At 40.6% G+C, this 27,819-nt stretch overlaps 1 protein-coding gene across 6 annotated transcripts in view; it reads left to right on the plus strand.

Moving 5' to 3' along the window:
* Window positions 1-3,788: 3,788 nt before the first annotated feature.
* The window catches only part of CWH43 (cell wall biogenesis 43 C-terminal homolog), a 29,352-nt gene continuing 5,321 nt past the window's right edge, over window positions 3,789-27,819 (plus strand). Inside the window, exons 1-12 of one of the 6 annotated variants that reach the window (XM_074904777.1) lie at window positions 3,789-3,854; window positions 5,240-5,431; window positions 8,944-9,064; window positions 9,185-9,339; window positions 10,660-10,861; window positions 11,861-11,949; window positions 13,844-14,098; window positions 17,787-17,912; window positions 20,107-20,186; window positions 21,495-21,600; window positions 24,458-24,593; window positions 25,807-25,956. In XM_074904777.1, the coding sequence (XP_074760878.1) occupies window positions 5,278-5,431; window positions 8,944-9,064; window positions 9,185-9,339; window positions 10,660-10,861; window positions 11,861-11,949; window positions 13,844-14,098; window positions 17,787-17,912; window positions 20,107-20,186; window positions 21,495-21,600; window positions 24,458-24,593; window positions 25,807-25,956 (1,574 nt within the window). In that variant the 5' untranslated portion in view covers window positions 3,789-3,854; window positions 5,240-5,277. Of the gene's footprint in view, window positions 3,855-4,131; window positions 4,272-5,239; window positions 5,432-8,943; window positions 9,097-9,184; window positions 9,340-10,659; window positions 10,862-11,860; window positions 11,950-13,843; window positions 14,099-17,786; window positions 17,913-20,106; window positions 20,187-21,494; window positions 21,601-24,457; window positions 24,594-25,806; window positions 25,957-27,819 lie in introns of those variants that run through there. The other 5 variants (XM_074904776.1, XM_074904779.1, XM_074904780.1 and 2 more) reach the window with 5 other exon arrangements.

The following is a 27,819-nucleotide window of genomic DNA, read 5'->3' on the forward strand; positions in this document are numbered from 1 at the left end:
CAAGACCCGTTATAGGGAGTACATTACTGGAATTACTCTGGGGCAATGTCTGTGAACCACGTCACACAGAACATTTTACTGAAAAAGGTCTTTAGCGAGTCTCAATATTTATTAGTACTGTGTGTTTTAGGGCTAATTTACAAGAGAGGAGGTTACACTTCAGCCCAGGTGTAACAAATGAACAGTATTTTATAGCCAACGTACTGTAACCTTGAGAAAATGACAACCAAATTAAAGTTGAGTATGAATATGCATATAGAGTTTTGCATAAGAGGTGTAATGACTAAGAAGCTTGACACTGTTGTGCAAACAGAATAGGCATCTAATGACCTGCAAGTCTTTGTGTTTCCACTGCCACTGTGGCAGGTGACTAACTGTAAATCCACCCACCCCATTTTTTTTCCAGAGTCAATTTCTTAATCCTAATTTGTGTTTGTACTTTTATGCTTTTTCCCTCTATTTCTCTGGCACTTTCTTCTGCTTCTTAATCATACCCATTTGGGCACATTTCTACGGGGCAATATGCCAGGACAATTTCTCCCAGGTGTCTGACAGTTCTTTTAAATTCCATGTGTGTGGCAATTGAGGCACCAACTCTCCATGAAGTGCAAAAGGAAAGACCCTTTATTATTACAATAGTACATACTAAGTAATATAATAGTAAATTTCTTACTTCATAATTAGCAAATCAGCAATTAGGCAGCTATCTACCTTTTCTTCTATCAGCGTAACACCACTCTAACACTCGCTGTACAGACCAATCAACTTCTCATTCATTCACTGTTCATGCAGTGGTGACTTCTCACAGTTCAGTGTTGTTTTTCCCTGCCACATTGGCACAACTTGGCAGTTTCTTATCTTTCTCCCAAGGCCTGTTTCTCGTCAAAGCCTTGCTGCTTCTCAGGGGCTGCGCAGAGCTGACAGATTGATGTCGACTTGCCTCTCTCCCACACGTGTTTATTCTGTGTTTCAAATCATGTTTTTATTATAGTGTACTGGGTCTGGCTGAGCCGGAATTGGTTTTCCCCTATAGCAGCCCTCCTGGTGCTGTGTTTTATGCTGGGAGCTGGCAGGGTGTTGATAACACACCGGTGGTGTGGCTACTGCCGAGCAGTGCTTACACAGCACCAAGGCTCTTTCCAACATTTCCGTCCCCCAGTGGGACGGGGTGGGCAAGATCTTGGGAGAGGACACAGCCAGGACAGCTGACCCGAGCTGACCAAAAGGCTATTCCATACCATATGACCTCTGCTCGAGTATAAAGCTGGGAAAAAGGAGAAAGGGGGGGGGAAGGTGTCACCCTTGGTCCTCCAAGGCAACCACTACGCATATGGGAGCCCGGCTCCTGAGAAGGCCCAATATCGCCTGTTAGTGGGAAGTAGAGAATAAATCTGTTTTCTTTTTGCTTCCCCATGCAGACCTTGTTTGCTTCTGCTTTGCTTACATTAAAACTGCTTTTGTTTTACCCACAAGGGTTGGTTTTTTCCTATCTTATTTTCTTTCCCCCTTTTTGCCCTGTTGAGAAAAAAAAAGGGGGGGGAGGGGGAAGTGATAGAGCGACTTGGTGGATACCTGGCATTTAGCCAATGTCAAATACCACATATAGTTTGAACCCAAATAAAACATTGTTTTTTACAATCACTAGCTTTAGAGAGGTTTACCACTGTCCATACCAATAGCGTTGTGGGGCTGTAATTTATTTTCTGTTAAATTCAGATATTTTTTTATGTCCACTTTAGGTTAAGGGTATATTAAAATGAAGATGCTCCTTCTGTGAGTGGAAGCTCCTACTGTAGTATGCTACCTTGGTTTTGATGGTTTGACATCGTTGTATTCCTGTATAGATCAAGTGCTACTGCTTTATTTTTTTTCAGCTACATGTGTGGCACTCCAAGAACAAAAAAATTTAGTGAAAGGCATATATTACATATATGTGTAATGAAGCACCTTGTAAGCATCGACTTTTGTATTTAAGACATGGTTGTTTTCATTTCAAAACACATTACACCTGAAAACTCCCTCCTCTTGTGCTCTGATGATTATCTGTTTGTTAACTCTGTGCAGAGAACTGGAATGTAACTTGGTTATATTTGAAGCCTAACTCAGTAGGTTCTTAAGAATCTCAGAGAGAGTACCTAGAAAACAGTGTCTAAATTTGTCAGGAATTGCATTATTTTCATTGCATTATGATTTTAATGGAAGCCACACAAGCACGTCAGGTTCATGATTCCAGTCATGTCCATTTTTACCGGAACTCCACCTCTGAACCTTGAAGCAACATACTGTAATTACAAAAAGTGTTGCAAAATTGTTTAAAATATTTACTGGCGGAATACATCCTGCGAGCCTCACACTCCTTCTATGCAGCAACAAAAGCAGCCATGTTCTGGGTTTACTCTGGCCAAGGATCTCATCTTACAAGTTCCATTCGCGTCACGCCACAGCAAGATGAAATGGTGTCAACACTTGCATAATCCTAAACCAGTGACAAGTGAAATTGGTGACTGTTCTGGGATGGCCTTTCTTAAACGAAGAAAATACAAGATGCCTTTAGTGACATGGAACTTGGAGAAAAGATAAGGACTGTCATTAAACCTATGAACTCCCCTAGAGAGGTCGACTTCTTCCTCAAAATCCTTCAATTCTTTTGTGGGCATATATACGTGAACATATATATCTGTTCAAATACCAATCAAAATTCAAGAGAGTTTCTGTAACTAGCTGAACCCCATTATACTGCAGGGTAAATGAATGACTTGATTGCAAGACTACTGGAACAAACTCCTTCCTAGTAATCTGCCCCCCCCAATGTTTTGACAGGAATTCATTGCTAGTAATAGGTCATATTTAACAGGTGTCTGGGGTTTATAGTTCACTCCTACGGAGTTCCACGTATCATAAGGTTTGTTAGAATGGGATAGCAGTTTTAACACAAATGAGAAAATACAGCTGGCAGCTTAGTAAAACTTAAGAAGACTATGTATTCCAACGGCAAAAGGGCTTTTTAGTGCTGAGTTACAGATTTACTTTTCATGACAAAAATTAAATTCTAAAACGCAGATTCTGCTTATGTAATCCTTTTGTCAGAACTTGGCTGCTGTGATCGTGGCTGCATTTATATAGCTCGGGGTTTCTTCTAAAATTAACAGAGGGGCTTAAGCCTTAACCCAGGAATCTCAGCAGATGGAAGGCTTCTTTTGGTGCTTTCTGCAGACAGGACTGCTTGTCAGAAGTCCTTAGTCTGCTATAAAGCAAAGCACATTTCATTAAGATGAGCACGGGACCAATTTGAACACCACACCCTCCCCCCAAAGAAGACAGGCAGTAACAACCATGTACTTATGTGACTAGGAAGTGAGTCTGCTCCTCTTTTCCCTATCAGCCTGTGAGATGACAATCCTTTGCTTCTGTTTTGTTACTTGCTGGTGTGACTATGCAGTGGACAAACGCTTCTTTGGTAACGCAGCAGTGAAGGGGCAAGATCTGCTCACTGTTCTTGTCACGGGTCGGTGAAATATAAACTCTGGCCATCCAGCTGACCTCCGTGAAGACATGCCTAGTGTAACGGAATATCTTTTCACAGTCACCTCTCACCACACCATCCTCTCTAGCCGCAGTGCCATCTTGACATGGGCTTTGCCACCATGAGCACCTCTGTGACCGCAGAGCCACCGGGTCTGTGGGGCTTCGCCAGGGCTCAGCCTGCTCCCCAGCCACCCTGCGGGCTCGGGCAGGGGGTCACTCCTCTCCCTCACCAGCCAAAGCACGGGAACGAACGGGAAACTCAGTCCTCAGCAGCCGGAGGCCTAAGGGAGCCGCCGTTTCTCTCAGCGAGGGCACACGGGCCGAGGCCGGTGGGTTGCATGTCGGCGGCCTGGAGTCGTCCCTCGGCCCCAGCCCTGGCCCCCTCAGGCCAGCCCCGCCCCTATCCGGCGGGTCTCCTCGCTGCCCTCCCGGCGGCGGCGCATCTCCAGGGCCCGCGGCCGCGCCGCCGCGCGCCGGGGGCAGCGGCTCCCCCCGCCGCCCGGTGACGGCCGGGGCGCTCAGCGCGGAGCCCACTGCGCTCCGCCAGGGGGCGCCGTGGCGCGCGCTCGTCTGCGGCCGCGAGCCGGGCGGGCTCCGGGCGGCGGGCCGGGCCGGGCCGGGCGGCGGCGCCGCGCGCTCGCGGGCACTCGGGACCGGGCTGCGGGCGAGAGGGACAAAGCCCCCCACGGGCCGGGCCGGGGCGATGTTCCCCCTGTGGAAGGCCGTTCTCTCGGAGAGCCTCCTGGGTAGGTGGCGGCGGTGCCGCCCGACGGGGCTGGGGACTCTGAGGGGCAGCGGTGTCCGCGGGGGGACGGGCCGGGAGGCCATAAACGGCACCGGTCGGCATCCTTCGGCCCCGCTTGGGAGCCCTGCGGCAGGGCAGCGCGGGGGTCTCTACCGGGAACGGCCGGCGCTCGTAGCGGGGCAGCCCCGGCAGGGTGCCGTGGGCTTACCGTGCGTGCGGAGGTGTTGCCGGTGAAAAGCTCCTTCGCTGGAAATGACTAAATAGTGGTGACCGATGAATGTTCTGCTTGGGTGGGTTTTCGTTTTTTTTTTTTTTTTTTTTTTTTCCTTCTAGCGCTGAATGCCTTTCGTCTCTGGGGTCAGCCCGGGATTTCTTGTGCGCTCTCAGCTGCGTGTTCGCGCGGGTGCCTGCGGAGCCGGTCCGGCGCGGTGCTCAGCCGCCCTCGGCAGGGCCCAGCGGGTGGCTGCTCGCCGGCCCCCGGTGCCTGCGGGGCTGCGGGCTCAGGCGCTGGGGGCGTCTCCTGCAAAACGTAGAGAAAATCTAGCGCGGTGCTGGTGTGCCTAGGTAAGGTGTCTTCAGGGCAGAGAGGCCACCGATTCGCTAGAATAATTAGCCACCCATCTGTCTTTGAGGAGCCCTGAGACTGCGGGTGGGCTACTTAGCCAGCATTGCTCCCGCCGAAGGCTAAGCCTTTCCTAGATTGAACACTCCTTCACTGAAGATCGGAGTAGGAACTACTGCGTGAGCTGGGGAAAAGCTGTTCTCATCGTTGTATTTCTTGGGGAAATGGGTTTGTTTAACTTGAAATAGCATGTATTGCTTCACAGAAAGTGGCTATTGTGACTTGAACTGCTTTAAAATACCTTTGTTATTGCACATTTGGAAATATAAAATGGTGTATTTTTAAGTAATCTCCAGCAAATCCTGCTGTTGAAAATACATGATGTGGGCTTTTTCTTTTTTTGTTAGGTTACATTTCTTGGTCTCTTTACCACGCACTGCCGCCGATGATCTATTACTTCCCCCTTCAGACATTGGCACTCACAGGTCTAGAAGTTTTTGCTGTTGCCTTCTTTTCTCCAGTATTCCTGATAACTGGCCCTTTTTGGAGGTTGGCTAACAATAAGTACATCCTAGCCCTTCTGAGACTGACTATGGTTGGTAAGTATGTGCCGTAGTGAGTTTTAGATTCTGTCTTGGTTGTCAAGGTATAAGAATAAACATTCTGAATTGCCTCAAAACCCAGATGATTATTAAAAGAGACAGGAATAAGAAGTTCTCGCTCTCCCAAACTCATGCTTTTCTTTTTCTCTCAGGCTTTTAGATACGGTCAAAGGAATATTGTTTGCATCCACTGTGTTGGTTGTCAGACCAGTGCTGCATAATTAAAGACTAATCTCATTTCGCTTTTATTTCTAGAAGCTTTTAAATCAGTACAAGTCATACCCAGTAGGAATGTTTTCAGTATTGCATAGAGGTCTGCAGAGCAGGTGTTTTCTGGAAAGCAGTTCTGCGTCTGTGACACTGGGTAGGGATGAGAGGTTACAGAATGGTTTGGGGCTATTCTGAAAGTAATCTGCTGTGAGTGAAACATTTTTTGGTAGACTTAGTTTCTGAGGCAGTTTTTTCTTTTAATGTATTTTTTTTATTATTTATTAAATCTCTCTGTATGCCTGTAGTGTATTGATGGGATTATAGTCTCATCCTAAATGTGAGATGGCTTTCATATTGTCAGTTGTGCAGGAAGAAAGTTTCATCTTAAATTCAAGATAAATCTGCCTTACTGTCCATTCCACATGCTCCTCCCTAAACCGAGACTTGCTGGGATTCCCTCTTTGGTCTTCAGCTAAGTAATGCAAGTCTTAGCTCTTGTTGATTTTCTGAAAGTTTGTTGGGAGAAGGTTTGACAACTACAGCCAGATTCGGAAGCAAGTTGTTGCTAATGAGTTTGCAACACCTGGGTGAACTCAGAGGAGACATGGGTCTCCATCCTGCGCAGAGGGATTTTTTTTTTTTTATAAGCTTTTAAGCTTTTTTTTTAATATATTGGGGTTTTTTTAATAAGCTTTTCAGTGAGCACAGTTTTCCACTGCAGTGGTGCTCAGTGTATTGCTTTCTGCAAGATCTGCTAATTTAGAAACTAGTTATGAGTGTAAGAATTTCAAATTGCACCCTGCCTTCCTTCAGATATCGCAGTAACACAGAATTTGCTGTGTTTAAGATTAGCCCTTGAGATCATCTTATTGTGTTTACTAGTTCACTTTACCAAAAGAGATGGAAATTGCTTAAATGTTTGTTATTTTTGTTCTGCGAAATAAAGAGCAGTGACAGTCCTATAATGGTGTGTAAAGTCTGTTGGTTGATACCTGTTTGCTTCATGTGGATCACAAACTCCTGAAGGTATTAACTACACACAAAAAACTAGCACCTTCAGTAGCCATCTGGGGGGAATGGATGTGTTAATGGAGGTGGTCACAGAAGGACCTTGGAGCATGGGGAGACTGAAGTTGTATGCATCCTCAGCCTAGGCTAACCTGAGCATTGCTGTACACAGATACGATCTCCCCTTCGCTCCTGCCTGAACAGGAGTTGTTCCCTCAGTGACCATATGGCCCTGGCTGTTTCAATCTCCCAAACACTGAATATTGTCCACCCCTTGGCAAGTCTACACAGTATTCTCTCCCAGTTCTACTGTACTTCCTTTGTATACTCTTTACCTGTGTTGCCCTACAGTGAGCATTAACATCTGGGGAAGATGTAAGAGCATGTTCTTCACCCTCTTTGTCTCCAGCAAGGAGTTTAGCAGCCAGTGGGAACTCTCACTCTTTACTTGCCTCCCTACTGCAGGTTCTCAAGTTATCAAGATGCCCTTGCACAGGCAGCACTGGGCTTTAGGACTTTCCATGTATATCTTTTTATTTGGTTCTCACCACTTCATTCTGACTTTTAAATTATTTCTGTCCTATCATACTGTGCTGCTGTGTCTCCTATTTCTCAGTTCTTCCTGCTTTCTTTACTTCTTCATACAAAGACACACTTCTTCCTTCTTTTTGATCTTTTTCCCTTCTCAAAAGGCCATAGCCTTCCACTGAGTCTTGTTGAACAAAATCGTGCAGAACTATCTAGTCCATTCATGCTCTATCCCATGCCACTGGAAATACTCAGTCTCCGATTTCACAATCAAAATATCTGGAAATTCTTCATGCTTAGCTAAAACCAGACTATTTAGGGGGTTGGATTTCCTTGGTTTTGATGGAAAAGGGTGTTCCCTTATTCATCATCATCCTTCTTTTTGCCTTTAAAATAAAGGAAGCTTTATTTTCTCTGAAACTTTTGTTTTAATTTATGTATCCTTTCATACTACTTGGTTTTGTGTTCTATTTAAAAAAAAAACCCCAAAACTAATGAACTACCCCTGTGGTAGTGTCTATTTGAATCTATGTGTTTAGAAAATGCACAATAAATTTGCATGTCTGGATAGATATATTTATGTTTTGGGTGTACTTGCTCTGCAACAAAAGGTGTGTCTGCTCTAAGTAGGCAAACCCATGCTAGCTTTAATCTGGTTAGCACGGGTGATGAAAGACTTGAAGAGGCAGAGTTGCGTATTTCAGTACAATTTAGTGACAGAAATCTGTGTGCATTGTACGTGCAACCTCTGCTGAAGTCCATACAAGTACATCTTCACTACACATTGGTTTCATTTTACCATCTTTGCTCTAAACTTTGCATCTTTTACTCGAGCAGAATGAGCAGATAGACAGTTGGAGGATGCCTAGCATGCATTGCCAGAATCAGTAACTACATTTCTGGCCTTCCTTGTTTAATGTCTCTTCAAGTTTGGCTCATACTCACTTAGCAAATGGCTGGTAGCAAAACAATGTTGCTTCTCCTACTGTTTGTCACTGGTCCTGGGCCAGAATTTGCCACACTGACTGAAGTTATGAGAATGTGTGTGACCCATAGTCACCTGATTTGGAAACCTACTAGCAGAGTTTAAAACTGCTGTTAAAGGTGAGGTCAGTGTGACGTGGGAAATGGCAGAGATGCATGTGCATGGTCTCTTTGTGTGACTGGGAGAAGGACAGTTTCCAGTAACAAGATGACACAGGCTGCTAATGACCACTCTGAGACCAGATACTGGGACAGAGAAAGCCTCCTCTGCACCTGCCAAGCCAATGGTGGCCGCTCCTTTCTAAAAAGGATATGGTTCTTGTCACAGTGCACTTCAAAAGCTATAGAAGTAAGTGGACTGTGGTAAAAGCCATATCCTTTTTAGAAAGGAGCAGTCACCGTACATAAGGTTTTATGGCTTTTGAGTTATTTAAGTGCACTGTTCAGGAATATCTATATGCTTAGATATCTATTTTAAACATATATCCTATTTATGGAATCAATGACCGTAAGTACTTAAGACAGTCACTGCAGTCTTTGATAATCTTTTTTTTTTTTTTCCTCCTGAAAATGGTAACTGCTATAAGGTCTTATATGCCCAGTTTCTATCCACACCTACATTTCTTTGGTTTGTTTAAAAATGTATAGTCATGTGTTTTCAGGTGAATGGTATAGCCATCCAAATTACAGACAAGATTGAACTAATGCACAGGAAATCCTTATTACCTGATCTCTGTTGACCATTAAAGCAACCTCTGTATGTGTGTGCTTGTTTGTAGGAAGCTTAGCATCGTACCAGGCACCAAACGCTTCAATTAGACTATACATCTTGGCTGCAGGTGTTTCTTCCTCATTGCTGGTTCAGACAGTAACATGGTGGTCAGGAAACAGTTTACAAAGGTATTTTCTTATACTGATAGGATTACTGACAGGTAACTGACATTACATTTTTTTTTTCTGAGAAGGTAAGATTTTTTTTTTCCTCAAATGCATTACTGTTTTACAAACTGATTCTTACAGGTTCATCAGGATATGGGGCTTCATACTAGGCAAGATAATGCTCCTTGTTCTTCGCATCTGGTATACATCACTAAACCCAGTCTGGAGCTCTCAAGCTGCCAATACTGTCATACTGACAATTGGTTTTATAGCAGCAGCAGAGCGAATTTATTCAGGTAACTGTATTACAGCAAAGGTGGGGGTTATGAAGACATCCTAAGGTATACCTATCTATGTGTCACTGGATTTTGATCCTGTGTTGTTTTTTTTTTTTCCCCAGTACAGTCTGATTTTAGACCTGATGCATGAGCTTTGCAGACTTTAGAAACCACGGTGTACTTCCATAACATGGCAGAATCAATATCACAGTGGATACAAGCTGTAGTAAGCTGGTGTTGGAGCTGCCAACTAGTTGCAGTATCAGTAATGTGACAGTAATGCAAAGGCATAACCTAGACCAATAAAAACCAGAAGGGGTTATCCTCATTCCAGCATGAAACATCTGTGGTATTTCTGTTATTTTCTTAATTCGGTCTGCTCTTCGAGTTTCTCTGCCAGTGCATATCCTTTGACACAGAAGGGGAGATGGGACAAAGCTGGGGAACAGCTGATATGGCAAAATAAACAGAAAGAATTGGAAGAGTGGACAAGTTGTCCTTATCAAAATTTGGCTGAGTTCTTGGAGCGTCTGGGCAGAGCACACAGCAGTGGGGTCTGGCATAGGCTAAGGACTCTCAAAAACCGTGAAGGTAGTGTTACCAAGGAAGACAGCAAGGTTGCGTTGGTGGGTTAAGGCAGCTCGTGTTAAGTCCTCAGAAGTTCTTTCCTTCTCAGTATAACCTGAATTAATTAATTGAAAGGTAAGACCTTATCTGTGTGTTAGTGAATATAAACTGCCATCATGTGTATTGTTTGTAGTCTTGCATACATGACATAAATTAAGCCTGAGCTTTCATCATGCTTTAGAAGGGGAATCTACTGCAGGAGATTAGGAAGAGAATCTCTCTTTTTCCTAGGTGACAAAGCAATATGTCTACGCAATTAAAGGTGGTGCTTTCTCCTTAGATGAGAGAGGATCTAAAGTGCATGGGAAAAGGAGAAGGAAGGGAGTTTATTTCTGGCTTCCGTGGAAGTGTCGGGTTTTGTTCTTATCAGAGTTTAGAGTTTCAGAGAACAGAATCCTCTGAACAAATTCTAACAACTTTTCTGCTGATTTTCAAAGCCAATTTAATGATTTAAATTCCAGTAGTATAAAAAATAATCATATGAGTAGGTTACCATTTTTGTACACTTAAGGTAAGTAGCTTTTCCTGACAGATCTGGGGATGTTATTAGAGACTTTTTGTCTTATCAGTTTCCACAAATGATCAGGTAAATTATCTTTTCTGTATGAGCTGGTAATTTATTCTGGTCATTTTGTGATCTTGACTATTTCTCAGTAACCCTTTCTAATAGGATTTAAAGTTTGCTCAGCTATGTTTCTATTCTTATTCTAGGTGGAGACAAGAGGAAAGAAGAAGCAAGCAAACGCGGTGATGCAGTTAGAGAGGCTGTTCCTCACCATCATTGGCTTTTGTCAGGGATTGCTTTTGGCAGCCTCATGTTTCTCACCCTGTGGATATTTGGGGAGGTCTCATTAATTTCTAGATGGGCAGTAAGTGGACATCCACATACAGGTCCAGATCCTAATCCTTATGGGTAAGTGTTTTTTTAATTATGATTATTTAAACAAAACAGTGATCAAAAGCCAGTGCTGTAGTGGGTGACAGACTAAAACTTAAGCAGACAATGGTATAAGAACTTATGCAGAATAAAGTGGGTACAAGGTACTTGACACAGGTTGTGGATTCATTCTTGTTTTCAGATACCTCTGAGCATTGTGTCTATATGAATAAATCTTAACATTTTCTAACACAGAGTGATTTTTATTTCAGTAATAAAAAAATTGATTTGCCACATTGCAAAACAATTTTTAAATTAGGACTGAGGTTCAAGGACTTATGAAGGAAGTGCATCTAGAGTATGCAGTAAATGAATGTAGCAGTTGACTTCAGAAGGGAGGTGGTAGGAAATAGTGTACATCAGAGATGCATGCAGATAAAAAGAAGTAAACCGCGTGCAATATTAAAAACCAGACTTCTGTGGAAGTTTTGGTTAGTAAGAATTCAGTCTTAATGCTGTGTGTTGCTCACCTGGGGTTTCAAAATCTAGAAGGAGTCCAGATTAGTTATTCTGAGTCAACTACATGTAGTAGCTGATGAGTCAGTTAATAATTTGGAATTGGTATACACAAGAGCTACCCAAGACTGGTAGCAATGTTAGATGCTGTAGGATCCTCTTATTTGACGTGAAGAAAATACTTCTGTTTGGGATGAATGCCTCTCTCTCATTTTCTCTTGAGTCCTTTTTGCCTTTTGTACCCAGTATTTCAGTGGAGTGCTTCTGCTGCTGAACATAGCTCGCTTATACATTATGATAAACTGCCATTATTTTCAACTGGATGTTTTTTACATCCAGTGAAGGGGATAAAATGTTGCAGGCTGTGTGATAAAGACATTTTGTGCTCAAATTGAGCTCTGTTTAAACTAAAAAGATGATAAAATATTACCGAGCATCCTTGACTGTGTCTAGAAGTTTCTTTTTCCATTTATAAAATTATATTAATGTATGATTTCTTTTTCCTTATTGTTGTATTAGAGGTGCTGTTCTGTTGGGTCTGGCTCATGGACTGATGCTTTCATTTTGGAGCTGGTCTTCTGTCACCCGTTTTGCCTGGTTTCTTGTAGGTGGGTGCAAATTCTGGGCACAATTTTTGTTTCTATTAACCTTATTCCCTTTACTCAAGCTCTCTGACCCTACACCATGTCTCAGAAAAGTCAGCTGCGAGTCAAAGCGTCCTTTTCTCTGTCACTGACTGTAGTATACACATCTGACCAGTTGCCTCGGGGTTACAGGCCAAATCTGCAGGCCATTGCAGAGCCGCGTTGTTCTCTTCGGAAACCCCTGATGAGGTTTTGTTCCCATGAGTAGTGTCTCAGTTCCCACCATCTGTGCTATGTAAGGCTGCATCTAGGGTTATGGGGTTGAGGGGACATAAGCCTCTCGATTCCACAGAAGGCACAATAACTTGTACTTGAATGAGTAGTTCACCTGGAGGCAAGCTTGCCTCCTGTCTCCTTAGTAGCTAAGATCTCCAGGCAGTAAAACAGTATGAACATCAAAGCAGTTCTGCTGGAGCAATATATTTGCGAACCAGTCTGCCTACAGGGGGCCCTGGGTGGTGGGAGGAGGGATTCAAGTGCTGGATCTGGACATCCGTTTTCAGGAGGATGGTGTAGCTATGCTGTGGAGCAAGCTATGCATGGTGCAAGTAGGAGGAGATGGAAGTGATTCTGCTCTTGAACTGTGGAGAGGTGTGTTTTCCATACCTTCTCAGCATGGATGGATGGATACAGCTTGGTTTAATTTGTAGATCCATCTGAGTGAAATTTAGTGGTATAAATGCTGTTTAAAAATATCATCATTTTGCTTATTTTTTGGCCTTAGTTAATTGTAGATGTTTATATCAAGAAGAGGAAGCAGTACTTCCTACAAATTTCATAATAAATTGGGACAGATCAAAATACAGAGACCAAAGGAAATGAGTTAACGTTTTGCTCGTTTCTTACCAACCTTCTCTTTTGGAGCGCTTAAGAGCCAACGTTTTCAAGTCATTTTCCACCACCTTGAAGACAGGAAATTTAGTGCAAACTCGAGTTTCTCCTAGTCAGGGACCAAAATCAAATACCAAGTATCAGGAAAGTCACAATAAAGGCACAAGAGCTGGCAACACTTAAACTGTCAGTTACCCAAATAATTCACCTTTTGGTGCAGGTGTTAGTTTTAAGAAATGTGTGTGCAGGTTGTAATGTGAGTGTGAGCATTTGATTTTTGATGTACACACATTGCTAATTTAAAATAAGTACAGAATGGTTCTTTAGCTGATTCAAACGTTGTATTCTAAAATACTCAGCACCCTGATGTGTAACAGTAAAAGATTAGAAATGTTTCTACACATTTCATGATGTGAAAGATAGTAAACATTTTCTTCCCTACAATAAAGTTTTAAAATGAAGTTGTCCTTTTATAGAGAGTTTCTGTGGTGGTTAATGTTGTGTTTGGGGTTAAATCCCATCGCAGTCAAAGGCAGTATGGTAAATCAGGAATCCTGCAGTTAGATAAATAGTTGTTTTCTTGCCCATCATATGGTTATCTAAAGGGAGAGAAGGTCAAGGAAAGATATGTTTTCTCTTCATATTAACCTATATGATTCTTTCTGTATTATGTTAAAGGAGGTATATAACAGGCAGACCTGTTAATCTCTTAAAAAATGCATCATCCCTCTGTTGTGCTGGGAGAGCTCTATGTAAGAAAAACTGCTCAGTTTTGGCTCTTGATGATATTTCTCTGCTGTCTTTGCTGCACTGAATAGACAGTCTTTAAGAGAATGAGATATTGGGAAAAATAAGAGGCTGTCTTTGGCTGTTGGGAATAATTGTCCTTCTAGTGATGCAGCTCTTACGGCCGCAAAGCAGTTACATTTCCCAGACTCTTTTTGTTTCCTGGTCAGAATGTGAACAAGGTGGTGGTAGATAATACACCTGACTGTGACTTACTTTATTCTTTTCTGTCCCTTCACAGGTTTAGCATCTTCGGCTGGTCTCCTTTATTTACACACCTGGAGTGCTGCTGTAGCAGGCAACATTCTTGCTGTCTTTACCATGTGTGTGTGGCCTCAACTGGCTGGACACTTTGTTAGCTGTCTGCATCCTGGGAAAGCCATGAGTACAGCCATGTTTGCCTATGTTCTTGAATTATTCTTCTGTGTATGGTGTACAGCTTATAAATTTGTACCTGGAGGAATTTACGCTAGAGAAAGCTCCCATCTTCTTTTAGGTACATTTATGATTGTGAACAAATACAAATATGCTTGCTTTAACCTTAACCAGATGTTTAAAATGTATTTAGTGTATAAATAGTCTTTCTAAATGCTCAGCTGCTGTTTGATTTACTATGGCAAGAGGTTCTATAAGAAAATTAGTGAGACATCAAAAAAATAATTACTTGTTTCTTTAGTCTTAGAAATAGTTTAAAATGTGGACAGCAATGGAGTTCAGTTGAGGGAAAATGACAAAGAAGTCTGATAACTCAGTGCACAACCGAGGAAGAGATCTGTTAATCAGTCACCTCAAAAATATGCCTGCAATCCAGGGTGTGAATGCACCTGTATGCTAGCTACCTAAGATAGCAGTATGGTATCTCAGGTAACAGTGTAGTTTCTGGAAACTCAGGGGCTTATGAAGGCTGTGTTACTGGGACTTGAGAATAATTCAGTGTGTTATTTAACCCTGCGCTGAGGAGCAGAGTGCAGCATCTGCTGATTTAGGTAGTCTGCATTTGAGACTTGAGCTTCGTTTCCATGTGGCTCTACCTTATGCTTTATGGACGTACCAGCTTGTTTGGAGGAATGTCGTTAAGCCTGCAGTGTCAGAAGGATGCAAACAGGAGAGAAAGAAAAGAAATTGTCAGGTATTTGCCAATGAGGAAGAACTGAGGTGAGCAAATACAAAGGTTTCAGGAAAATGATCCCTCGATGAAGGATGTGGAAATGAAACCAACCCTTTCTGGTTTTGTCTCCAGAATTACTTTCTCAATAGGTGCTAATGTGTTTTAATAGCCTATTTCACTAGTTATATTTAACAGTGCCAAACATTGTCTTAGGCTGTGTGGCACATTTTAAAATGTGATGCATTATCCTATATTTTCTTTGAAAAGGATTAATGAATGCTGTGCTTGACTTTTTGCTCCAATGGTTTTAGATTTCCTAAATGTCTGTGCAACCACTTTCTGTCACTCCAGCTTCTTACTCTCCATATGTGTTTTATATATTACAGCAATCACTTGCAGGGTTTCAGTTTGTTGTGTTTTGAGGAGAGTTCTGTTACATTTATTGTCGTTTTCTTTGTTCCGAAAGCATTCAGGGTGGGGATGGGGGTGTGTGTGTTTGTAGAAACAGTTAGTTAATTTTTTCTTTTTTTTTTAAAGTTATATGAGGAAAGCATGTGGTAGAGGAGTGTCAAATGCTTTCTTGAGTAGTGTTTTGACGAAAGAAAAGCTGTTATATAAAGTCCCTCTCTCACTTCCTTTGAAATACATATGTGTGATTAATTCATCTGGCATGATAAATGGATAGTAACACAGAAATGGCCCTGGCTTTCTCTTTGGTAAAATTAAAACTGTGAACTGAACCAATCTCAGCTGATGGCACTACATGAGTTTATATTCTGTATGAGAATCCAGTTTCTGTATTTTTTTATGCCATCCTATTGCCTATCAAAAATTTGCAAATTATACCATGAGATTGTGTATTTGTTGCTGAGCTCCTTCCCTTATAACTTGGCTTTCTGGCAAACTGCTTGTGTTCTGGTTTCTTTCAGGTGCAAGTGCTATTTCTTGCTTTCTCCTCCTGTCCAATATCCTGCCTTTCTCTTGCCACAGTTTGGGTAGGGAACTGCACCAGGAAAAGTGACAGTGAAAGTAAGGTCATTATATTAAAAACTTCTGTGCTACTTCTTGGTGATGTCACATAATGCTGAGGGGTTGGATCCGCGGTCTTGTGTCAACTTTAATGACTTTGAATCAGTCTGTCTTTGGGAAGTATTTTGTGCATGCCCTCTTCTTCATTGCACTAGACTCAGCTTCCTGGTTTACAAACTTGCGCTACAACTAATGTAGCAAGTAAGGGCAATAAGAAATTACGGAGTAATTGTTATTTCATCTTCAGCCATAACTCCGAAATAGAGCATTACTTTTATAGTTAGTTAATTATGCCACAAAGATATTAAGGACATACACCTTCTCCAGCAGAGCTTTTATGCAATTCATTATGCTCCCACATTTTCTTTGCAGGTAGTTGGATCCTTGAGCGGGTAAGGGGTGGGGAAAGAGCTTGTACTATTAGTCTGAACTACCTTTTGAAAAGAAAAGATAGCATCACAGTGCGTTGCAACAGTTAGTGCACTGAAGTCACTTACTAGCTTGTAAAGTGTATCTGTAGGTGGTCTAGTTGTCTGTTCTTAAAATGCACAAGCTGCTTCTGTTGGCTGTGGAGCACAAGAATACTGGATGCTGCCATGTTGAACTGACCTCCCAAGCTGCTGCAGTCTGCTTACAGTGCTCTAGAACCAACTGTTGAGCAATTGCCTCTGTAGTTCCTATGCAGAAATGTGTTACTTGTATCTTGATGACAGAGCAGTCCATTTGCAAAGATAATAAACCTCTACAGTCAGGCATGTATTTTTTCATCAAGCTGTTATTTTAAGTGTCTGTAATTTGTAGGTGTAACTTAATTGCTTTTGTCCAGGTTAATTCCAGTAAACTGAGCTAGGCTGAGAGTTGTAGCTGTCAATAGGGGCCTGGAAGCATTTTAGCATAATTTATCTACCATGTGCTAGCCTTTTGACGTAATACCCTGAAACTGTACTGCAAATGGATTTTTGCTTAAGAGTGCTGGCTAAGTGTGCTTGATGTTCTCTGGAAGTTGGTGTTAGAATACACAAAGGTGGGGAGGTCTGCTGAAAGATTTGCTGCTTTGCCTGAAATCAAAGGATTAAAATATTTTTGTTTTTATTGTTCTCACAGTTGGTACATGAATGGAGTAAGGGAAGACATAGCTTTAAACAAATATTTCACTAAAAGAAGAAACCTGATAAAATGTGCAGCAGTGGGACCCAGTAGTACCAGCAGAATTAAAATATCCCCGCGTTTCCATAGTGAATAACGGGACAGGTTCTGAGGATTGCTTGGTTAGCACCCGTTGCAGCCTGATGTTGGGGACCACAAAGTTAATCTGGTAATATCATGATCCGTAGGCTGCTGGGCTGCAACAGAAGAGCAAGAATAGCTCCAAGTTGCATTAGTGTCAGTAGCCTGCCTTGTGCTCAGCCTGAAAGACCCAAAGGTGGATTGTATTTTGGAGCTCACCATAGTCCAGAGTAGAGTTCGTAATGTGAAGCGGTCTTTGGCCAGATACTTTTGCTATTAGGTCCGCTCTTTAGTCATCAGCACAAAGCAGTCTTAGTAAGGCTGTTTCAGGTGTACTAAATCTTAGCAGCAGCTTATTTGTAAAAAACCCAAACCCCACAAAATACATAATTTTGAACTTCATGATTTTTGTGTTGAACAGGTGTTCAGTGGCATTTTAAATAATCTTTTAGCTTTGAATTCTTATTGTAATACTATTATTTTGAAATTTTTTTTGGAAATATTTATCATTAGTGGTATGCTTAATGTCATTAGCTCATTTTGTTGGAAGCTTATGTCAACAAGTACAACAATAAAAGTTTTTCAAGGGATGCAGGCATAGTTGGGGTGAATATTGTGACAATAATAAGTAGGATCTCTATCAATAAATCTCATATTGCTTGCATTACTACATTGGGTATGGCATTTATCTGTGTTTGTGCTTTGAATTGTCTTTGTTGTTGGAGACAACAAAGCTGGGAGTTTATAAATGGTACATGTATGAGCAATGTTTAATACATTAAAGCTATATGAAAAAACCTAATTATTTATATTTTTACAGGGTTTATAATGTTATGTATTGGGGTAGACTTTCTCACAGGACCCAAGAAAGACCTTAGCTCTGTATCTGAAGTGAAAAGCAAACAAACGCCACTATTCAAAAAGTGTAAAAACTATATTAAACTGTGTAAGTATAATTTTACTTCCTTTCTTCCATGGTTCTAGGAATAGTCCGAGGGAAAAGAGAAATGCAGTGGAGTGTTTTGCTCAGATGTTTTAGACATTTTTTTGGTGCTAGTTTTAGAGCTAGACTTGTAGTTGGTATTGCCTTAGTTTTAATGATGACATACACTACTGGAGGACCTGATTCATTATGATTATGGTTGAGAGAGGTGCTATTTCTCATGGAGTGTGTTAAATGGAGACAAAAAAAAAGAACTTGTGACAAAAGGAAACGTGAAAATGGATTTGGCATAATTTGTCATTTAATTTTGATGTTTGAGGATGAGGCCTCTCTGGATCTTGGGATTTGTTATATGTGTCTACAAAAGGTATGAATGATTTCTCAGCCCATTCGGCATGTTCATTTGGAAGCAGTTCAGTGTGACACCCTTTACAGGGCTGTGTGAGCTGACTGGTATTGGGATGGGACTTGGCTGGCCTGGGAGCTGCTCTATAACATGACACCCCTCCTGCATGAGGAGGCAGTCCTCCCTGTTGTGGCTGACATCCCAGCACAATCCTGACGCCTTGCTGCATGTCCAGACCAGGCCTATTCTCAGGAAAACTTTGTAATCTCCTGTCTGTGAAGTATTCCCAAGGATCCTAGCTTTCCAGATGGTATGTATTAGGTCTCTTTTTTCCTTAGGTTTTGAAGAGAAACTGGAATGTTTGAGGTTTTACCACTTTTTGGTTTTTAAAACTCTGGAATCCATCCGAATTAGGCTTTCAAGTATTTTTCTACAATCATTTTTGCTTCAGATTTGTTTTTATTGTTAGGTTACTTTTTCTAAGGAAAAAGTCTTGTCAGTATTGTGAAGGAAAAAATTGCTAGGTGTCAGGTCTTGCTAACTCTACAGAGATCAGGATGCTGAAGGTTGAAATTCCTGTATCATTTTTTCCTCTGGGACTTTGGATCAAATCACTTATCATTTGTATACCTCATTTTACCTCATTTGGAAAGCAGAGGCAGCAGTGCTTCACTGCTTTTCAGGGCTGTTTCTGAAATCTTTATGAAGGTCTTGACCCTATATACTCAGGGACCAGAAAAAGGTGGTCCCTGAGAGTTTGTGCGTTAGAGGCAACATGAGCACCAGTGCACGTGGTTTGAATATTACTACTCAAAAACATTTCACAAAAGTGAGTAAATACTTCAGAATGCTGTCTGCCCTAAAGCACAGCCCTTGCTCAGCTAATTTTGTGACATTACAACAGTAACTCTTGTACTTCCTCATCATGCCTAGACTTGTACTGTTTCTCAGCTTCCCCATTAAGCACCTTTTCATCTTGCAGAGTATGAAATTGCTTGACATTTGCTAACATAAACAGCGTGTCCTTTCTTCTGACATCATCCCATGATAAAATTTATTTAAATTTTACGCAGAATTGTTCCAGAAAACTTGCATAAAAAGAATTACATATCTGTTTAAAGATTTGATGAAAGAATAAACTGAAGCTACTGAAATAATTGTAGGTATTGTATGCCACTGCAAATGAAATAACTGCAGAGGAGTCTGATCATCACATTACAATGTGCCAAATGTTGAGAGTTCTTATGTGTCAACTGTGGTTATTTGGAAGGCTACAGGAGCAATGGGAAAGCTCTGAATTTGCATTGTGTGAAGCCACAGTGCCTTTCCGAGACCATGTCAACAAAGGACTGCTCTGGAGGTCTGGCAGGGATCACATCTTTCTGACATCTAAAGGCTTGCGAAGTAAACTCAGTTTTCTTCAACACATTGTATTAATACAAAATAAAAATCGTATACTACAAATGCATATCTGGAACACAGAGAGGAAAGCACTAGAAGGTTGACATGATGCTCTTACTCATCTCCTATAATGAATTCTTCAGTAGGTATAATTTTTACACAAACATTCCAAGGAGTTTTGGTATATTGTATCTGCTCAGCCTGTTGTGTTTTGGAGAATGTGAGTGTATCTGCACACATATAGATATTCTGCATGCATGATTATACTCTTAAGTACACTACTTTGGAATGGTGTTATCGCTGGCATATGTAGAAATTCGTATGTATACATTTCCTGTTCTGTGAATAGCACACCTTAGAATGACAGTGTACCGAGTTCTGTTTAACTGCAACAACAACGTTACCTTCTCTTGCTTTAAAAACAACTTTTCTGTGTGTTTCTGTTTCGAGTACTGTGGCTGTTTGTTGGTGTTGGTTTGCTAGGATTGGGTCTACGTTATAAAACTTACCAGAAGAAGTTGGGCCAAGGGGTGAGTAGTGTATTTGTGAAAATGGTAACTTTCAAATACACAGTGAAATGTACATGGGATATCTTAGGTGTGTTAGTTGGTGCAGAATAAGTCTGCACCAGTATCCAAGTATTCAGCAAAACTAATGCAGTAATGAATATGCAAAAAGTTTAATTTGTAAGTTCATGTCAAAGGTGGGAAATGTCAGGGCCTTTGGAGATTTATAGTGCTGCTATGAAGGAAAAAAGTATTCTGAAAAACTGAGAGATGCTTGCCTCATATATTAAATTTGAATGTTACTTTTATAAATGAGTTTACCTGAATTGTATTCAAAACTTGACCAGGCAATGCTGTTAGCAGCCTGATCTCATGTCAGGAATTTGAACAGGTAACCTCCTGAGGTTCCTTCTAGCCAAAGGAATTCTATGCTTCTATGTCTATATGCATGACTCTGAATGGAACCTCTCTGAAAAGTTGGTTGACTTAGATGAGACTTAGACTAGTTATGGGAATCGGATAAAAATTGCAAGATTCCAATTTTCTATCTGGAAAAAAATCAGGTATTGCAATGATAGTAACAGTTAAGATGCTTAGTGCTTGCAAAGTTTAGCATTTAGATTACTTACAAGTTGTCTAAGTGTGTTGCTTGCCTATTTAGTAATTTTAATTTAAAGCTAAAACTGTTTTGATCAGATATAAATTAATGTTTCCATTTTGTGATTTAATTAATTACTACTATAAAGTTGAATTTTTGGTGTAGTTGGTTGTAATTGTGAATTAGACTTTTTTTCTTTTGGTGGTAGTTTGGAAATACTCCTTTCAGTCTTTTTCTTGACATGTATTCCTGTTGGTAATTTTTATGAGAGAAATCGCTCCTGACAAATGCAGGGAAAGATGCATAAAAATGATGAGATCTAAGTAAAAATCGTGTGTGTATGTGCCCGCATGCACATGTGTATTCACACAAGCACAGAGACATATACAGTTGGCCTTCTTTTTAGAGCTCATCAATGTTTGTAATACCTTATAATGTGGAAAAAAGTGGGTAGTTGCTCTTAGAAAGATAGAATAATTCATAGTCTCTTTCATGTTCATTTATTTACTGTTACTTGTACAAATTCATTTTAACTATGATGACTTTTCTCCTCTTGTTTTTCTCAAAAATACCTAAAGGCTTTTGTAATCCTGACTGTTTTATTAGGAAAGTGTATTAGTTAAAACATCTCATCTTGACTGGCTTTTATGGCACTATGTATCTGATGTTGATTGCAAAGGTAGAATACATAAAAATCAAACTGTACTTGACTTTTTTTCCATGTATTTTTTGAGGTTCCAAAAAGAGACTTCTCTGCTATGATCTGGCCTTTTAGATTTGCATATGACAATGAAGGATGGTCTAATTTGGAAGGATCAGCTAATTTGCTTAATCAGACAGGTAAGGTTTTTTTTCCACTTCATTTATATTTGAGAGGGTTCATCTGAAGAGACAGAAGCAAGAACGCCTGCTGGGTAACTGAGTCCATTCTTGCATTAACACAAGAACCTGTGTCTAGTGGCTTTCTGATTTTGTGAGCTGTTCCAATACAATGACTTCTGCTAAAAATCCATTTGCCGAGGTGATAATTTTAAAAATGTATTTTAAAGAGATTTCTGGTTGGAATAAACTCTTTGTTTATTATTTGGATTTTTTTTTTTCATAGTGTTGATGAGTTTACTTGTCTATAGAGAAGTTTTTTGCATAAATGAAATCATGATATTCTTTTAGATCAAATGTAATGTTTTATAACTTCTCTGTGGGTTTTTTTTAGATGTGAAGTGTTATATAATTCCTAAATGGTCTGAAATGAAAATGCCCTAAACAAGGTGTACAGAGGAGAAAGAGACAAGTCCCTTTCCATGACTGAGCCAGAGCAATATATAAAAGAAAAATAGTGATTATAGCTTGGTTGAGTTGTCATGATTTTACTTCAAAGAAGGGTGTCTAAGCTCATGGACAGGAATTTGGTTGGAAAATTAGCAATAGGAAATGAAGAATTTGGATGAAAGATCAGTCCTGCTGTGCTGCTGCAGGGTGCACTGGAAAGAATTGACCAGTGGTGCTTGAAGGTATTACTTGTTTTCTGCAATACTTGTGAAACAGGGAAGACTGGGAGCTGCTGCTTTAAGTTTTAAAGCAGCTCAGGAGGTTAGGAAATATCTTTGCTGCCATTCCAGCATTTGTTCTCTCCCTCTCCCTCTCCCTCTCCCTCTCCCTCTCCCTCTCCCTCTCCCTCTCCCTCTCCCTCTCCCTTTCCCTCTCCCTCTCCCTCTCCTCTTGTGGTGTGAATGCATCACAGGGCTTTCCTGAGCAGCTCAGGCTTGACAGACCCAAGCAGTGGGAAGACACTGATGCAGGTGCTGCTGTGCAAGCCTTGATTTTGTGGCAGAGATGCCCAGGGGTTAGTGAAGAGGGAACAGGCTGATTTGTGCATCATTCACTCCATTCCATGACCAAAGTTTCAGAGGGCTGAGCTATGTCAGCTATCTAGTGATAGGAGAGAACAACTGGGACATTTGATGAATTGAAATTTGGGACATTCTTGTACATATGTGATTGCATAGCTTGTGTCTGCTTATTTATTTAATCTTTGCAATTTAATTATGAACTGTGGCGAATACATTTATTTCTGGTACCTATAGTTTAAATTCATGAACCTTAGAAAAAGTGATTATCTGGTTATGTCCATTGACAATTTCTTTGTGGTAATGAAGTATCACTTCTAAAAGAGGCAACTGGTAAGTCAAAAAGGCAGCAATTTCCAAAATAGAAATGAATAAATCTTAATTCCTGATTTCTGGAAACAGTATTCTGGAGTTTTATGTTACATGTATATTGTTACATAAAATACCACATTAACATTTCCAGGAAATGCATTAATGCCTTCAGAGTTAAGCTGAAGATTCTTAAATGATTTGTGAATTACTAAAGAAAAGTAGCTGATTCTGAGAACCACAGAGAAAAGAGTGGCTAACTTCTTCAGCATTGGGGTTATCTTTAAAGGTGTGGTGGTGTATATTCCTTGGGCTCATCTTCTCTCTGTTGGACTACTGAAGATACAACATGTAATGGCTTTTGCGACTGGAAGTCTTGTCTGCCCTGAAGGGAACCCAACATCAACTCCTCTCAGTGGCTTCAGTCATTGTTTCTGTGGCCAGCATGTACGCTATTGACGTAGAAGCAAAAATTTGGGAGTCCACTTAAAAGTGCTCTGAGCTACCATTTTCCCTGCTCATATTGCTTTCATAGTGCTAAATAAGACATTTCAAAAGATAAAAATCATGCAGTGAGAGTGGCGCTGAATAGAGCAGTCTTAATTCCTTATAGAAAGGCTGCAGGATAAGTGGTGGCTTGATCAGGTTTCTAGAGTAGGAGAGCACTCTGAGGGGAGCATAATCACAGCAAGAAGGGAGATTGTTGCTGCTGCTGCCGTACCGAGCTGCTGCTCAAGCTGAGCCTGGATGGTTCAGCCAGCCTGTGACCAGCTTGCAGACTCACACTTTCCTCCAGGTATGGGCAGGACTGTTTTAGCTGCCAGTTCCTTGAGGGAATGCGTGGCTCTTCCTGTATTCTGCAGCTAAAACATAGGGGAACTGTCGTGTTTCCCTGACAAAACCACACCTCAGCATGTACACAGGGAGGGATCAGTGTCCTGACAAAGCGAGGTGGCTGCAGATGGTCAACAGTTCACTAGAGCTGGGAACCCTTGTGTTACCATGCCTGGGGGCTGATGCTATGTTGCTATAGACTGATTAATTACCATATTTTGGTGGCAGCAGCCTGCTCCCTCTTGCACATGACTCTTTGGACCAGAATAGGATTTGGTAGATGAAGGTAAGTGCAGATGTGCTGTGTAGCACTTGTTCATCAAATTGAAAGCAGTAGAGTCGCTACTGTGCTGTTAATCTGTGAATGTATGTAATGTCTGATGCTTTTGAAATGGTCTGCACCAGGTATGTGCAGGCCAGCTGTACTGTGCAGTCTCATATATGTCTGGTTATGCACCAGGGAGGAGCTGTGGCAACCAGACACGAAGTATCTCTCCATCAGAGGCTGTGTAGCCTACAGTGACCAAAAGTTTGGGCATGACTTTGTGGCCAGCATTCAGATTTGCCCTGACTGACTCCTGAAGGGCTAGTGTCCATCCCTGTGTAATCAAAAGGGAAATACTGACATTATGTAGTCATTTATACATCACATTTATAGGTCACAGTTACAAATTTTGAAATATTTTCTTTTTTCTTCCCCGTTTTAGATGCAGATTTTATCACTATTATAGAGAGTGATGCCTCTAAACCATTCATTGGGAACAATGATCCAACAATGTGGCTAGGAGAAAGACTAGGATTTTACACAGATTTTGGTCCAAGCACAAGAGATCACACTTGGGGGTGAGTCACCTTTACATGCACAGTAACGTTAAATAAACATAAATACACTGCCCAATACTAACTCCACTAGAACATGAGCAAAGAATAATCAGAATAATCACTGTAATCACTTGTTGGAGCTTGTCTTTAAGAACGTTTTGATTCCTTAGCGTTACAGAGCACTGCAGATGAAGTTTTCTTGTTAGAAATGATCTGGTTTTGGCGCCTGCTCCTGTAAGCTACTTTGACTTTGGTGATACAGAGAATGGCATCCTGCCCCTTAATGTACAGATATGGAAGTTTGGCATTATAAGTCCTATATCTGATTCCTTTTCTCATTATTTGAGAGAACTTTGAGGCTATGAGAACTTTAGATTTCAGACTTTAAAATGTGATAGCAGTTGGAAAATGTAAATGCACCTGGAGTAATTAGAAATTTTGGACTCATTAAATCCAGCTTGAATTGTGTAGTGGGAAACGGGCATGGAAGGGTGCATGTCTATTTGACCAGATTTTTTGTGTCTGATTTTACTTTAATGCTTGACCTACTACCAGGTGCATCTTTGAATATCTTTGCCCTCTGGAAAATAGTGGCTTATGATGTGGCTCTTTTTTTCAAGGGAAAAGGCAGATCTCTGTGGCAGATGGAACCTTTTGTGGCAGTGATGTGGCAGTGATGTTGCAATGGTTATTTAATTTTTGCAGTGTGTGAAGGGAATTTAGTAACTTGGCTCTTCCAGAGCCTGTGTCTTTAAGTAATGCAGAATGGAGGAGAAAAGTTATTCTCTGAAATTTTCTTCATTAAATATTTTGAAAAATCTGATGCAGAATGGTTTTAAGGTTGATTCCAAGCAGAAGCTGAAGGAATGAGAAATCTCCCGCTTTAAAGATCTATTTCTACCTCCTTCTACTTGTGATAGAATACATTTTAATTACTGGTAGTATAAAATTCCGTTTTGTCTGAGGATGCAGATTTTGAAAGGATCAGTTTAAGAATTCATATATATGGAGTGATATTTCTTAGTGTAGGAATGAATTTGACAATATCTTTTTAGACATGTACTTACGTAGTATTTTAAGAGGAAAACCTACATTCAGAAAAATCCACTGGAGATGGTTTGTGTTTTTGTTTGAGTTCAGTGAGCACTAGTCTCCTGCCCACATTTATTTGCTTAGTTCACACTTGTGATGCTTGTGAACTACAAAATGTAACTATTTCCCTCTTCTCATGTAGGATTATGGCACTATCGAGATATCCGATTGTAAAGTCTACCCATCACCTCCTTCCGTCTCCAGAGGGAGAGATTGCACCTGCCATCTCCATGACTGTCAACTTCACAGGGAAACTGGTTGATTTTGTTGTTGCCCACTTTGGGAACGAAGAGTGTGTATTTTATTTATTGTTACAGATGTCATGCAGGGTCGTGTAACATAATTGTAATTTTTGAACTTCTGGGATTTCTTTTGTACCCTTTAAAATCTGCTGCTCTAATACTAGTTCTAACAAGGCACTTTGGAGGAAATACTATGACATAGCTACTGGTTTAAAATTTTGAAGCGTTTTTTAAAAGGGACAAATGTGTTACACAAAACTCAGCTGAGCCTAATATCTGAGTTACTAGAGATATATAGTTCTGCAAAACTACAATAAGTTATAAGGCTACAGATACATCTCAGTGCAGGATAGCATCCTTCTGACTTTCTGCATGTGGAACAGATCCATTATATTCCAGACTGAGTGCAGATAGTTACAGTTACAGATAGATAGTATTAATGGACAATTGATGTTTATTAAAATAAAAAGTAACAATTCTGAAACCGCCAAGAAAGGACAGTTTTGAAACAGCAATGAAAATATCCAGTGTCTTTCTGACTATGTGAAACTGGAAATATGAAATCTGATCTCTGGATTCTGAAAGGAAGGATTATACCAATAGCTCAAATATATGATGAAAAATATTAAGGCATATATTTCAGTTCTTTAAAACAATGCCTTGATTACTTGTGTATAGTGAATATTAATAAGGGATAGCTTTGTGATGCTCCATGTAGCTGTATTTTCTGTTTTATTTGCTGCAGTATCTACTATGTTTGTGGTTATGTGGCAAGATTTGGACTTTTTTTGTATTTGTTATAATTCATGAAGAGGCAAATTTATGGATTGGGTGCAGAATATAACACACAAAGAAGCTACTCAGAAAGCCGTAGAAATTCTCATTATTCTGTACTGAGCTTCCCCATTTTCTTCCTGTGCGTAGAAGCTGTGCTCCAAGCATGCAAATTGTTTATAGATGTCTTTTTTACTAAACACATATAGTTGTCAGAAACCACTCCCAGTTTGAACTCTAGAAAGGAATTTCATTCTGTGCTTCACACAGATGATTAAAATTGCCTCTCTGAGAAACTGTTTGTCACAGCAGAAGAAAATAGCACTGTATTCCCCCCTCACAGAGAGATGAGATAAAGATGAAGGAGAAAACAGGAGGAGACACATGGGAAACCAGTGCAAATTGGACTGTGTTTTGAGTGAATGAATTTGTAATTAAATAGAACACACAACTGCTGGTTTTTCATGTTTTTTCATCTGCTGCTTGGGATGACATAAACTAGACTAGTGGAAAACTAGGGATTTTTTTTTAAAGACTGTTCTTAAAATGTGGGAATATAACAATGCCTATGTCATTTAAAAGAACCCATCTTCTGGAGAGATACAATTCTGGAAAGAGCAGCTAGCTGAGCACGCAACTTCACATACACCTAGGTCAGGCTTCTGTTTAATGGTTGTGGTTTTTTGTCTCCTGTCTGTGTGCTCTTTCTCCCTAATGCATTTGCTTCAGTCAGAAGTACTGCTATTTAGAAAGCATAACAGCATTTGAATTCTTGTCTTCTTTTGAGATTACAGATTCCAAAACCAACTCCCTGTCTCACTGGTGTTTAGCCCAGTCTACCAAAATACAGGAGAGAATATGCTTTACACAACTGTTTAAAGTTATTGACATGAAGAATCGTAGAAAGAGAACTTTCTTTACATTATGTTATGACAAATCCAACGACAGGGAATGGAATCTAATGTAGTATTTTACCAGGCTCCACTTACGCTGTCACTTTTGGTCATGTTGGAACTGTTGTGTAAGTCTTGTTAAAGAGATGCAGAATACATGCCAAATGTCATTAGGTAGTGTTAATGGGATGACGCAGATCTTAAGTTATGTTTCATAAATTATGTGACCCAGACTTTAAGACTGTA

The sequence above is a fragment of the Athene noctua genome, chromosome 4, assembly GCF_965140245.1.
Source record: "Athene noctua chromosome 4, bAthNoc1.hap1.1, whole genome shotgun sequence".
Taxonomy (NCBI): Eukaryota; Metazoa; Chordata; class Aves; order Strigiformes; family Strigidae; genus Athene; species Athene noctua.